We start from the raw sequence: 14,478 nt of genomic DNA on the forward strand, positions 1-14,478 counted from the left end.
TAAGACCGACATTGTGGTATTTCTTTTCCATTATCTTCTTCACTGGTTCCTCCTCCTTAAAGGTAATAAAGCAGAATCCACGCCTCTTATTGGTCTTGTTGTCCATGGGGAGCTCTATGGATTCAACCTGATTATTAAAAAAAAAAGTTTTAATACCTTAGTTTGCAAGTTTAGTGGGAAAAATGCACAAAGAAAACATGCATTTGGCCCTCAAGCTCCCTCTCCCCGTTTATTTTAATCTTTTAAAAAGTCTTCAAAAAAATTTTTAAAAAAAATGTCTTCAAATTAGAATATACACTCCACCTAAAAAGTTATTAAACCTATTTATAAAATAGCTCCACAGGGTACTGACATTTGCTACCTAATTCAAGGGTCAGAAACTCAAATACCCACCAAGCACAAGCAGAGGGAAACAGTCAATTTTAAGAAAAACAATAAAAGTGACTGTGTCTGGGAGAAAGTGGGGAATGGCGAGGATCACTGAAAACTGGAAAACATGAGCAACCAAAGGTAGAAACTGCTACTCATCTTAGATGGCCGTTGCCATGCAAAAAGGCAGTTCCAATGTCGCCTGCTCTTACAAATACTGAAGAAAAGCTAAATATCCAGATTGTTGTGAAAAAATATCTCAGTTTCTAAATACTAACAACTAAAAATGCAATACGTTCTGTTTGAATCAAACTAAGGATGTCTGCAGGCTGTATCTGGGTCCGACAGCCACAAATCTCTCATCTTAGTTTTAAATCATTTATTAAAAGGAATCCATCTCACTAAGCCTATAATTAGCCTCATAAAACTTGCACATACACACGTGTTTAAACTGAGAAGGCACTACACCCCATTCTTAGTTTAATTTCTTCCCTTTTCTCAACTGAACCATTCTCTTCTACATCTCAGGCAATCCAACCTGGATTTTTTCCTCTTGTTTATAATTTTATTTTTCCTACTAATCCAGTAATTCCAAAATAAGAACATCTACTTCATCTTTGTGTACGCTATGCCCAGGGATGCTATGCATACAACAGTTCCTCAATAAAGTAGAAAATGCAATGATCCAACTTTCAAAGACCTGCTAATAAAGTGTTTATAACTATCCGTATTTCAAAAGGTATCACATGATCTGTCCAAACTTCAAAACAACTTTGGAAAACCCAGTGAAAACCCTATAATGTCACAATTATAGTCACACTAATTTTGACAAAAACTGGGTCAAAATATTATCACATACCTCACCAAAACCACCAAAGTACTCCCTTATTTTCTCTTCAGGTGTATCTGGAGAAAGGCCACCAACAAAAATTTTTTTAACAGGCTCTTTTGTTTTCATGGCTTTGGCCCTCTTAGGATCAATCACCTTCCCATTCAATTTATGTTCTTTCTGATCCATGACCTAAGGAAATTGAAGTTTTTCATTTGAAAGATGTATACCTTCACTAAAGTTCAGAGATTACTTACTTAAAAATAATTACAGTTAAATAAATATAGCTAATGCCAGGCATATGTTGACCAGCTCACAATTAAACTGTCAAATTGTAGAGATGTGATTATCAGCTAATATATACCAGTGTTTAAACCTAACAGTCACTAAGAATGAGGAGGGTTAATCAATTACTAGAAAACCACCATGTCTTTAACTATTAGCAATATAAGCATGATTGCTACTTCCCTGCAGCCTAAAGACTAAAATGTAAAATGATTCAGTGAAAAGTTTCTTGCCTAGCAAATTTCAAAATCTGTACTTCTGTGAACTTGTCACAGCATACCCTTCTAATTAGTCACCTTTAAGGTTTATAAAGTTAATTTTAATATAGTAGAGCCTGGCACACAGACGTATTCAGTAAATAATTCATGAATGTGACTCTTCATAAAATGTATTGGCAAAAGCTGTTATCTCTTCTTTCTATAACTGCAAAAGGGGAAATCACAAATAATGGGCAGATTAATTGTATGAAACTATTCACATACTGTATATTATTAACTGATTAGAACACATAGCACACTACCTTATCTACACTCTCCGACTCTTTAAATAGCACAAAGCCAAAACCCCTTGATCGCCCTGTGATAGGATCTAACTTCAGAGTGCAGTCTACGACTTCACCAAATTTGGAGAAGTAGTCCTTCAGATCTTTCTTTGTAGTGTCCCAGCTAAGGCCTCCTATAAACATTTTCCTGTAAAGACAAAAAGCAACATTAAAATGCTAAAAAAAAAAATTTTAATTTTGCCTTAAGTATCTACAGCAATAATACCTTCCCCAAACTGCACCAATTTACTGGGCAGTACATTAAAATGTCACTCTTCCTACATAACCACATATCAAGAACACCCTACAGTGTTCTTGTTACAGTTTTGGAAATTTGTTTATCACTACTGTGCCTGCATAATTACAAAATAGTGAGCAAGCAACAGATTAAGTCTTTTGACTTGCCCAAAAGATAAATATATCCCCAAAGTAAAAACAGTGTACACTGTCTTTCTTATATTACAAGTTAAATACTGGTAACAGCAAAATACAGAATTTCACCTTGAAATTTCTCTTCCAAATCTTTATTAAACTTATAAAAAGGCTATGAGGTCCCCATTTAATCAGCAACTAGCATGTGTCTATGCTGAAGCTCCTTTCTTAAGTTCTCTCATTAACAAAACTCTTAGCACATAAAATGGGAAAGTCTCAAAATTAAGTTGTAAACCAAGTTTTAATGTGCTAAGAATCCTTAATAAAGACAAAAGTAATCATATAAGCAATTTAAATGAACAAAAAAATTACCCACTGAAGCACAATCCACTAATTAACCTAGATGATTTATTTCCAGTAGAACCTCAGTTAACCAGCAATAAAGTATTTAAAACCTTTCAAATACTAAACTGACAGGTGGTAAGCGGAAACCACCAGGACACTTTAAAACCAAAATATACATCCTCCCCCCACCCCCAAACTTAAAGTGAAATCTTATTTTTATTACAGCAAAAAGCCATAAAGGTCAGATCTGACAGCTCTGTGATCCCTTTTACATTTGCCCCCTTTACCCACTCCTACAAAAGATCTAATATATACCTCCTACCCTTTAAAGAGACAGGACTTGAGATGGTTTTTTAAGGGAAAACTGTCAGAATTTGTTATGTGAGAGCTAAAAATCAACTTCACCACGGGAATAAAATTATGCTTGTCAATAACTTCTTCGTAACTGCAGTGGATTGAGACAAGAGTGGAGATGGGGGTGTGGTGCTAACTCAGCTCTGAAAAGAAATTAAAGCAGGAACATCTCCATCTTGTGGGCTTTTTAGGATATTACCACTAAAGCCAATCCTTGCAGCAAGAGGACAAAGTTTATCCCTAGAATAAAATCTTGCTTAACCTAAAGATGCCAGATTAACTGAGGTGTTACTGATCTTACTATTTTATCAGACTTGTTCTCACTTCTAATAAAGTTAACACAAAAGAAGTCTTATTTTTAGGCATATAATGTGCTTCCCATTTAGGTTAGGTTTTCAACTTGCACCTGTATTCTAGAGCTGGGCTATTTATATGCTTTACATTCAGGACTTCCACTAATAAAATTTCCACGCTTTAACTTTTATTAACCCTTTTTGTATTTTATAAACAAATGAGCATAACAAAACACCCATAATGATGTACAGGTATTATTAATGTTTATTGCCAATTCCATGGGGGGAAAAAATTGAGGTATTTTCTCGATTATATTTTCTTTCATATCCAGTGAAATAATGTCCAGTCCAAGTTACTTAAATTGCCTTAAGCACCTTTATTTTTAACCTAAAGATCCAGAGCGCTTCCTTCACAGATGAAAGTACATTATCAACATTTACTCTTTCAAAGTAAAGAAAACACTGCTATCTTTTTAAAGATGAGAAAGAAAAGGACTATAAGGCAAGGACCCCTTGCTCAGATATTCAGGGAAAGTTCTAGATAGAAACAACTTCAATTAAATTGAAATTTAACTATTATCCCTTCTGTGATTATTACAGAAACTTGCCATCAGTAATTTAACAATTTGAAATTATTTCAACCTGAATAACAAGTCTTTTTTAAAAAAACTAAAATTGAAAGAAAATTCTATGTTTGTCTGGTCTGTTCCTCAGACACGGAACTAGTTTTGATTTTATTTAACCAAGGCAATGTTTATAGAGTTGTGTCCTCAATTTAAAATTAACAAAAAATGATTTCAAAGAAATAAATCAAGAACGAGGCACATTCTACTATTCACAAACCCCAAACTTTTTCTCAATATTGGGAGTCAGTTTTCTTAAATACTAGATAACCATACTAATTCATCAACTGGCCTATTAAGTGTTCTCTAAAGAAAGTTTCCACGTTTAATATAGTCTTGAGTAAAGAAGTTGTTAAATGTGCCAACTTTAGAGTTAAAGTCACCAAAGAGGCTATCCTTCTTAAATAATCAAATCCCATTTATCCAGAATATTAAATATCTTAGCTATAATTTATACATATTCCATAGGATGATTGGTTTCTCAAAAAACTAGAGCAAAATATGTAGTAAAACTTCAGCTATCCAGCACCTTTAGAGAATGAGCAGCCAAATAGTTCACCTTCCTCAAACATTGCCTGCCTTCCTAATCTTGCCAACTGTTTAACTTCAATAACTTTCAATTACTCGGAATGATCTTTTTTCCTACGGCATATCACACACTCTCTGCTTTCCTAATCAAATAGAGTAATCATGATTTAACACTCTATGGGCCAGTCACCACTAACACATTATGCTACTGTAGCATGCCTGTAGGGTCTTCTGAACTTAGAGCACTCTATTTATTAATACACTAAGTGCATCTTATTTCTTAACTCTTTTAACAAGTTCTAGTTTCATTTTTGCCAAATCAATCAGCAGCTGCTGTTCTAAAATGCTTCCCCCTTCCATTTTTTAGAAGTTAGCTGGCACTCAAACTTTTCAAATTTGGGGTAAAGTAAAAGTAAACAGCCTCTCAGCAAGAGCCTAACCAGCTCTTTTTGAGACAAATTCATTACCATTTCTGCAGCCCAAAATCATTCTTTTTCTTCTGCTCTAATAAGATTGCTACACAACTGACAACCAGACAGGTGGATATACTACAATGAACACATGCTGTACCAAATCCATTCTATCTTTACTAAATTTAAATCCACCCCATTTTTATTCAGTATGCACACCAAGAGATAAATGTATAATACATAAGAAAAAGTCTGTTATCTTAATTCTGAATAAATGGGAACTTCTTTTAGCCTCTCCAAAACACCAGAATTCTAACATACTCTACCTCAAATTTTGAGATGGTATAAAATATCAATTTAAACTTTCTATATTTTATATTACTATATCTTGCTTCAAGTACAATACCTATTGTCTATCCAGATTACCTTTGCTGCCTTGAACACAAAGACTTGACTTTCAAGTTGCTTTCACTTCTGCAGAAATGTGTGAACACTTTACAATGAAGTAGAGCTGGAATTTCAGAAAAATCCTAAGCAGCCAAGTTAAAATTATAGCCCAGGATTCCTTCAAGTAGCAGAAATGGACCCCTAATACTGGAATATGTTTAAAATCTGATCCTTGCTTGCAAAGGAATCAATAATCCCAGTTAAAGCGTAGGATTTCACCTACAGTATCAACAAAGTTTAATTTCTTAATCCTATCTATAAAGTTACCTACTACCCCACAGGCAATACAGCATTCAACTTAAAACACCTACTCAACAACTGAAATATCCTTGCCTTATGGCTACTGACATTATACCATATTATAATATTAAATGACAGGCACAAAGTTATATAACTCAGTGCAGGTAACTCTCCAAATGAGAATTTAGGCTGCTTTGTGGGACATTCTCTTCTAGAGGAAGTAAATTTAGAGGCAATAAGCCAAACTGCTTCGGATTTAAATCCTTCCTCCAGAACTTACTAAGAGCTTACCTCTATGTGCAGTGAGGATTTAAATGGCACAGAACATGGTCTGACATATCCTAAGTGCTCAATAAAAATAAATTACTACTTAGAAACAGTAGAGCACAATTTAAATATAATTTAATAAAGCAATTTTTTCACTTAATGGTTTAAATTTTTTTTAATCTGCATGAGCTATATGAAGTTCCAAACATTAAGGAGAAAAGGCCAGGATGAGTTTTATGTAAATGGATCCTAAGATTATTTTTAATGCTAAAGACTTAACCCAGAAATTTTAAATATCCCATGTAAAAAATACAGACTGGAAACTAGGTTGTCTCTTAAATGTTAGTTCCAAAATCACATTGATGGCTTGTCTGTACTCTACATAAATGCCAGGAACAGAAGTAAGGAATAATTTCAAAATATAAAAAGCAGTATATATGAAGCCATCCTGGCTGGTGGAAACTGTTCTAATACTGTTTTTTCCCATCTAAGAACTTTATTCTAAATACCAGAGGTCTCTAGGTTTAACATTCGACTCAAGAACAAGCATTTTTTATATAAAGATACTTCCCCTAACAGGTTTTTACTGTGAATTACCATATTAATTGAAGGTAAAATGATAAACACATCATTATACTTCTTCCCACTTTTCGAAAGGGGCAAAAAAAGTATTCTGTAACTTTTAAAACACTTCCTAACAACTCATGATCTTCCGTATGTGGTTTCATAACAAATTCTGACAGTTTAAAAACTACAACAGTATGTCAATGTGATATACATTTCAAGTACATAACATTAACTAGCCAATCACTGTCACCTTTTAGAGTAATGTTACTCAGGCATACCACTAATCCTTATTTAAATAAAACTTCTGCTATTTTATAATTACTCCTTTACAATCCTAAAATGACACTAAGTATAATGAAATCTCACCAATAGATAAGAAACGAGTATGTATTTTTTCCTTATAAAATATTGAGTTAGCTTAAAATTAAGTCAATAGCTAGCCTAAAATGGGGAGGAGGGGTTTACTTTTTGCAACTAGATATCATCACACGGTATCATTTTAGAATATGTATAAAAAAATACCTTAAGAAACAGGTTGACAAACTTTTTAACAAGTCAATAAAAAAAGATTAATTCCTCTAGCTAATATATTAGATCTCATTTCTTCACACTCTGAATGAACCTAAATGACTAAAAAAGATGACTGAGTTGAAACACAATAGCTAATAAATTAGTTTCTGAATAAACTTTTAAATGTGTAACCCAAAATCTCCCCTTTTCTTCATTTCATTCCTAAGCAGGAATGACATCTTGTAGTTTTACTTTTAAAATAAACTCTCAACCAGCTTTATAAGGTAAACTCTCCTCTACCCAGAGGTTAAGGAATGGGGTTTCCTTAACCTAGAGGTTAAGGTTCTGGTTAACTGAGATTACTACACATTCACAATTCTATAAAATTGTTTTATTAGAAACCAATTGAAATATCGACACTAAACTCGGAAAATAATTTTTACCTTTCTTGAAGGAATTTTAGAATCTTGCAATGCTTTAAAATCACATTACTTTTTAGTAATATAAGGGGAAAATTATATAAGATTCATTCCATGACACTGTCTGTTGGTTGCTTTTTGAGTATCTTGGCTGATAATTTTTCATCTATCCCTCTCGCAAGACTTGGAGTAGGGAGACTAGAGCTGGGTTTCCTAGCCATTTAGGCTTTGTGGTAGTTTCAAATCTAGATAAGCAGCTTACAGAACATGACCCAACACTTAAAACTACCACCCTGATTACTGGCCAAACGTTGGCCAGTAATACGAGTCTCCCCACTCCACCCCCAAATAGTCTTAAATGTCTAGCTCCAATGTACAATAAAATACTCCAGAAACTAAAACATGCTTACCTTTACTCCACAGGAGTAAACCACTGGCAGTATCAACTATTAAGGCACAGGATAAATACACACAAGCTATGAAAGCAGGCTATGTAGTCAATCTTCCTGTGGTGAGCATTGTTTCCAACACATAGATCAGCAAACCAAGTAACAAACATGTTATATTACCTGAGAACACACTGTTGGAAGTGAAGTAACAGAAACAGATCCCACGCTTCCAGCATCCAGTTCAGTGCCCTATCTACTAAAACGTTGAAGCAGAACTAAAGTCAAACAAAACTTCAACTAACAAAAGTTGTTTCACTCCATTTGTGAATCTGCACACACTCCAGGTGGTTTTAATTGGAATAGGGAAAAAGTTATTCTATTCCTTTTTAAATGCTTTCAAGCTAAAACTAATCATCCTCCATGTTGGCCATGAATCACACACAATAGTTGATTCAAAACTTTCTTATATTAGGGCACCCTTACAGACAACAGAATACCCAAGCAATGTTTTTGTTTTTGTTTTTAAATTACAGTTAAGTATACACTTCATTTACAGAAGGGGCCACAAGTATATTTATCTCAAAAAGCAGCACTCAAAACTTCAATGATATTCTCCAATTCCAAACCCAAAAGATCAGGTGATTTTTAGTATTCTTCATGATAGATAAGAATTTGAAATGAAAAGAATTAAGTACTCCTTCCTTATGTGTTAATCATCGCAAGATCTTGGGGCACCCATTTCTGCAATTTTAAATGAGGAAACTTTTGTCACAGTTTCCAAAGAATGCTAAAATTCAGACCCATCTACTCAGGGTCTCAACTTTACAGTAAATCCAACTTACTGAATCAAAGGCCAGTAAAATTTGGCACGAGACTGCCTTATCTAAAAGTAATTGCTCTTCTACAAAGCAAACAACATTCAAGACACCCCAGAAGCAAATATATTTTTTAAAAAGTGTTAGGTAGACCCATTTCTTAAAAATTAGGAGACAACCTACAGCACAATTAATTCACAAAATCCTCAAACAGGAAGAATCACACTTGAGTTTATACACTAATGGTTATAGAACTAGATCAACAGTCCTGTTATTAGAAAAGTATTGTGGTACTTTGGCTGATAAATGAATGGGATTTATTCTGCTTCCTGCCTAATCCAATGCAGGCAAGTCAATGCACCTACCTTGTAAAACTGAAAGCTAATACAACATTATAGTTCCCCACTAATCATGAGAATGTAGAAACTCTATCTCCAAGTAGCTTGCTATACATGGCATGCATACTTTGCCACACATTAAGTAATTTTAAAGCACCTACACTAAAACGATCATAGCCCTATAGAGGACATGAGTTCACATCAAAATGGGAAATCTCGGTGCAATTGCTTTTAAGTAAAAACTAGAGACGATAAAGTTAGAAAAATTACAGTGAGATGAACTCAGAAAGGTATTTTACTATGGAAATGAATTATTACTCTAAAGGTCCATAGTAAATTGTGGAACTGCTTTACTTCACAAGCATGTCCTCCTCAAAATAGCTATTTATTCTTAAAAACAAAAAAGCAAAAAAACCTTAAGTTTACAACAAATTGATTTTTTTTAATATTTTAGGATAAAACTGTAATCACTTTAGTCTCAAGTTAGAACTGTAAAAAGAAACGTACACAGAAATGTGTTTAAGAAATTAAATTTTGATGATTTTATATCTAGTAACCAGCCTTAACCTCACCACTATTATGAAACTTCTGCCCAATTTCCCTCAAACTGGGAGGCAGAGAAGAATAGATAAGGTGGCAAATGCTTATACCAAAAAGATTAAGTCTCCAGGGCTTTTTTTGTTCGAAAAGAAAAACTAAATATGAGTAAAGGATGAGGCTAACTGGACGTAATTTTTTAACAAATATTTATTTATTTATTTGGCTGTACCGGTCTTAACTGCAGCATGCGGGATCTTTGTTGTGGCATGTGTTTGGACAGTAAATTTTTAAGTCAAATATTACACTTTAGAAATGAAAATATTATTTGGTAAATGTAAATTCACTTAACAAAGTGAACCTCATAATCTAAAATGTTCATTAACTATAAATATTTAATTGTCCTTTTTCCCTAAGAGGTCACTCAAAAAACTCACAAAGTTATAGTATTAGCTAATAGAGCACATCATAATTATTGCAAGAGTCAAAACAGCAACCTTTAAACCTAAGTTTATGGTCCTTTCAAATTACTGAAAATAATTGCTCGCATAAGATCTGAAATATGTAATGGAGTAGTAAAGTCCAGTACAGTTACAATTTATTCTTATTTAGTTTGCCACTATTACCTAGCAGTGAAATTGAACTATCACAGGGCCAAACAGAATAATTTCCATCAAAAAACTCTTATTCTGGGGACTTCCCTGGCGGTCCAGTGGTTAAGACTCCGCGCTCCCAAAGCAGGCGGCACGGGTTCGATCCCTGGTTGGGGAAGATCCCGCGTAGCACAGCCAAAAAAAACAAAACAAACTTTTATTCTGTATGTCAAACTTTATCTCCAATATAAAACTGGACAGATTTCAGTGAAAGAAGATAACAGTAATAAGCTCCTGTAAAATGTAAATGTCCCAACTGGGCTCTTAGAATGTAGTTTGTACAGATATAAGTCAACTATCTGCAAGTTACTGGCCCTCTAAACTCCACTGGTGGTAGATACAAACACCTGGAAAACGCAAATAATAATCCTAAAGGCAGAAATACTGACATTTAGGAGAAGAGGAGGGATAAATAGAAAAATACTCAATCTACCAGCCTTCCAAAAAGTCATGCAATAGTGAATACATGTCAACCAACCAACTGTAATTAACATTCCAACCAAATCACACTGAAAATCTAAAAATCTGATTTAAGCTGTAGTGGAAAGCCACATCAGCATGTCTCTAATAGTACATATGCAATTCTTACTAAACTTCTATTTACAAATATGGCTGGTGATTTAAAAAATTTCATTTTTGCATACATACAAACACTATTTTAAAAAATTGTTTTTCTGTAGACATCTCCAGAATATTTCAATATAACATGCAATACATTTTAAACACACTTTATTATATCAGATAACCTTCACGTATAGCATTAAACTTAGAATTACAAAAAAAAAAGTTTTGTCTTAACAAAAACAATTCAAATTTAAAGTAGTACTTTTTCTTGCCCAAATATAAAAATATCATTATACTACTTACATTAATCTTTAATTGACCAAACCACAATTACATGCATTACCACAGACCAGAAACCATGTAATGGCATCAATTTTGCCCAAAGATCACACACGATGCCTAAAAAGGTTTTACACCCCAGGTACAAAATATCCTACTGTACTAAAGTCTAGAATTTCCTGGGGATCAGTGGGCAACTAACCAATAAACAGCCTCCACATGTTATGACTACTGAAACCTTTATAATACAGAAATAAAATTTAAAAGTTTTACCATTCTTCCCGCTGTGCCGTCGCTGCTTCAGAGTGTCGTGGGGAGGAGTTTGAATGGCTAGGGAATTAACAACCGGTACAGCAACCAATCAAAATTCTAGTTTTAGTTTTTGACATTGTTAGGGTTAAAAACTTTAATTCATTTACACTTCAGTTCAAGAGTAGATAACTACAAAGGCAGCTGCTTTGTGATTTGAAAAATCAGAACAGAAAGCCTGCCCCAAACAGTAAGTTACACAATCATTTGGGTGCCTCTGTCCAAAGAACAGAATTCAGAAAAAACCAAAATGTTAAAGTTTCCAAACATTTAACATCTCTTTGTTAAACTAAGCTATATATAATTCAAGATAATTAAAGAAAAGCTAGTTTTCCCATCCCACCTCCACTCTCCCAAAGCCAGCACAATCAGCAAAACAGCCCGACAACAGTCTGCCTAGGCTGAGAATATTAAATCCTATATTCCAAAGGGCTTCTCTCTCCCCCCTCAAAGCTCGTGCTTTTACCCAATAAAGGAAATCATGTTTTCTCACACTAAGTTAAAGCGACATTTTATTGCTTTTACCTTCCATCAACACCTTTGTCCTTGTTACAGCGAAAAAAGTTTCACACAAACACACCCCCCCCAATTACAAAAAGTAATTGAAACGTTAACCCAAGATCAGCGATCAGTAATGGGCCTAAGAAGAAAACCCAACCAAGAACCCCGATTTAGTCCCTCCTGCTAACTCCTGTATTGTGCTCCCGGCTCCCAAATGCTGCGTTCTAATAAACATTATGCAGCTTTAAATAATATAACGTATTCCAATTGGAGGAAGTAAGTTACTACTTAAAAACCTGCCAAAAAAAAAAAAGCCATAGCACATTACAGAATTTGTTCATTTTATGAAAGGAGGCTGGTGGGCCTCCTTTAACTTAAGTGGGAGAGCGAGGAGAAATCAAGAGCGACCAAAAAAAGGATCCTGGGCACGGGGTGGGTTGTAAAAAATGAAAATTGCACAGAAAAGGTAAGGTAAGAGTACAGTCTGTCCGAACAGTTGAAGAACCCAATAGCTGAGGGCGCGAAAAAGGTGCGCGGTTAGAAAAACTCTGCGGGGTGGGGGAAGGGCAGTCAGCAATCCGGAGGTAGAACAGCTCCAGTCAAGTGCAGGGCCCGTCGACAGGGAACTCAAAGCCCTTGGAGCAAAACCAAGGTACCAACAGGCGATTCGGGGAATTTCACCAAGCCCAGTTGGTTCTGTAGGCTAAAAAGTAGGAACTATGTAAACAAGCCGTTGTGCAATGGTGTACAGTAGAAAAATGAAGAGGTCGAGACGAAACTTACTCAAAATACTAAAAAAACATTCGGCCTGAAGCCGAGACGGGAGGCGCAGAGCTGGACAGCATACACGCTTCCCGAAGCATGTGCTTATAAAGTAATCGCATCCTCTCGGGATGCTGGAGTGAAAAGCACCAAATAAACCTTAGTTGTCCACACATAAGCACTTTTATGTCTGATTGCGTTTTTATGCCCAGAACTTTAGAAAACTGGGAAAAGAAAAGACAGCAGGAAAAGAAAAAAGGTACCCCCCGACAGGCGGGAAAAAATCCTGGCGGCCAAGTCGGTGGGAGGAGACCCAAGACGAGGGAGGGAAGGAGGGCGGGCCGGGGAGCAGCATGGTGACGGCTAAAGGTGGAAACGTGTGTGATGGGGGAGGGGGCGATTAGCAGGCAGGGGGAGAAGGAAACGAAAGCCCGGGGGAGCCCGGCGTAAAGAGAACAGAACAGTGCAAAGAGGCTGCATTGGAGCCTGGAGGGCGGGCGGAGAGCGGGAACGAGGCCTAATGGCGGGGGACAGGGAGGGGGAGGGGGGATAGTTGGGCCTGACTATCCCGGGCCGCCCCTTACTCACCCTTCATCCTCCTCGTTCTTACTGGCATCGATCTTCGCCCCCTCCGACTCGGCGCTGCCTCCTTCGGTGCCTCCGGCCGCGGTTCCGCCCCCGGTCCCGGCTCCGCTTCCCGCCGCCGCCGCTGCCCCCTGCGCCGCCGCCACCATGGCTCCCTCCTGTTCGCCCGCCGAGCCGCCTACCGCCGCCGTTGCCGCCGCCGCCGCCGCCCCGTCCCCGCCGAACTGCTCCTCCGACATAGTGCTACTGCCTCCGCCGCCGCCGAGACTACACCCGCCGCTGCCGCGAACCGAAACTAGCAGCAAAGTAATCCCCGCCGCTGCCGCGCACCCGCTCTACCGCGCGAAGCACACAACAAGACAGAGAAGGCGCGCGTGGCTGCAAGGGCTCCTGCGCCTTTCCCCGGCCTGCCCCCCTCGCCTCCCACTCTCGCGCGGCGCGCACTCCCGCTCTCGCCCGCTGCACTAAAAAAGAATAAGAAGCAGCGGCGGCCGCTCTTGCCTCCTCCTCGCTTTAATGGCGCCGCCGCGGACCACCTAAAATGGCCGACGGAAGAACGGCGCGTCCCGGTCACGTGACGCGCGAGCGCGCCCTTTGCACCTCCCCCGCCCCCTCTACCGCTAGTTTTTTTCCCCCCTTCCTCCTCGGTCCCGCCTTCTCACTCCTTTTTATACCTTCCTCGCACGCGCCGCGCCGCACAGCGTGGGGCCTTTAAAAGGAACCGGAAATGGCGTTCTATAAGACGGCCGCGGGAGGACCATCGAGAACAAGGAGCGGTGTCTCGGGGGCGCGGCTAGAAGGGCCCCTTCCTCCGCCGCTGCTTTTCAGAGGTTTCCTGGTCGGCTCACCCAGCAACCCCACCCCCACCCCCCACCCTCCCCGCCAGCAGCGGGCGGGAGCCGCGGCGTCGGGCAGGGGTGTGGTAGCACCTCCCGGAAGGCGGCAGTGCCCTGTGCGCCTGCGGCTTGGGAGGGGGGGAGGGGGGGCGCACAGTCGGCTGCTGCCTGTGTGTTGGCGGTGCCGGCCGGAGGAGGGAGGCTGCCCTAAGGTGTCGGGCCTGTCCCTCGGGCTGCGGGGGGACGCCTGGTTCGCGGTAGGCTGAGCGAGCCGCGCGCGTGCACGGACTGCGGCAGCTCCTCCAGCCGTCGTACTCGCCCGCGACTGGGTGACATTGAGGTTTCTAGCCCTTGGCGGACAGGCCGAGGCCGTTGACAATTAGGGCCGCTTTTAAGATTTGCTTTCCAAGTAAGAGTTTTGCTTGCCTGCTTTTCTGCTGAAATTTTTCTTCAAAAGAAGCAGGTAACTTGTGTATCTTAAGGAACAGGAACTGTTTTGCTTTGCTTGCTG

The 14,478-nt window shown here is 38.4% G+C and overlaps 1 protein-coding gene across 6 annotated transcripts in view; it reads right to left on the minus strand.

The window, feature by feature from the left end:
- HNRNPD (heterogeneous nuclear ribonucleoprotein D) overlaps positions 1-13,933 on the minus strand; it is a 17,452-nt gene extending 3,519 nt beyond the window's left edge. The window contains exons 1-5 of one of the 6 annotated variants that reach the window (XR_009052874.1): positions 13,135-13,811; positions 11,248-11,304; positions 2,004-2,172; positions 1,229-1,390; positions 1-127 (exon numbers count right to left, since the gene is read on the minus strand). The exon at positions 1-127 is cut by the window's left edge and continues 5 nt beyond it. Coding sequence is in view for 4 of the 6 variants with exons in the window: in XM_057729881.1 (XP_057585864.1) it covers positions 1-127; positions 1,229-1,390; positions 2,004-2,172; positions 11,248-11,304; positions 13,135-13,370 (751 nt within the window). In the remaining 2 variants the exon portion in view is untranslated. Of the gene's footprint in view, positions 128-1,228; positions 1,391-2,003; positions 2,173-11,247; positions 11,305-13,134 lie in introns of all 6 variants that reach the window. The other 5 variants (XR_009052875.1, XM_057729881.1, XM_057729883.1 and 2 more) reach the window with 5 other exon arrangements.
- Positions 13,934-14,478: the final 545 nt, after the last annotated feature.

This window comes from Hippopotamus amphibius, chromosome 3, assembly GCF_030028045.1.
Source record: "Hippopotamus amphibius kiboko isolate mHipAmp2 chromosome 3, mHipAmp2.hap2, whole genome shotgun sequence".
Lineage (NCBI taxonomy): Eukaryota > Metazoa > Chordata > Mammalia > Artiodactyla > Hippopotamidae > Hippopotamus > Hippopotamus amphibius.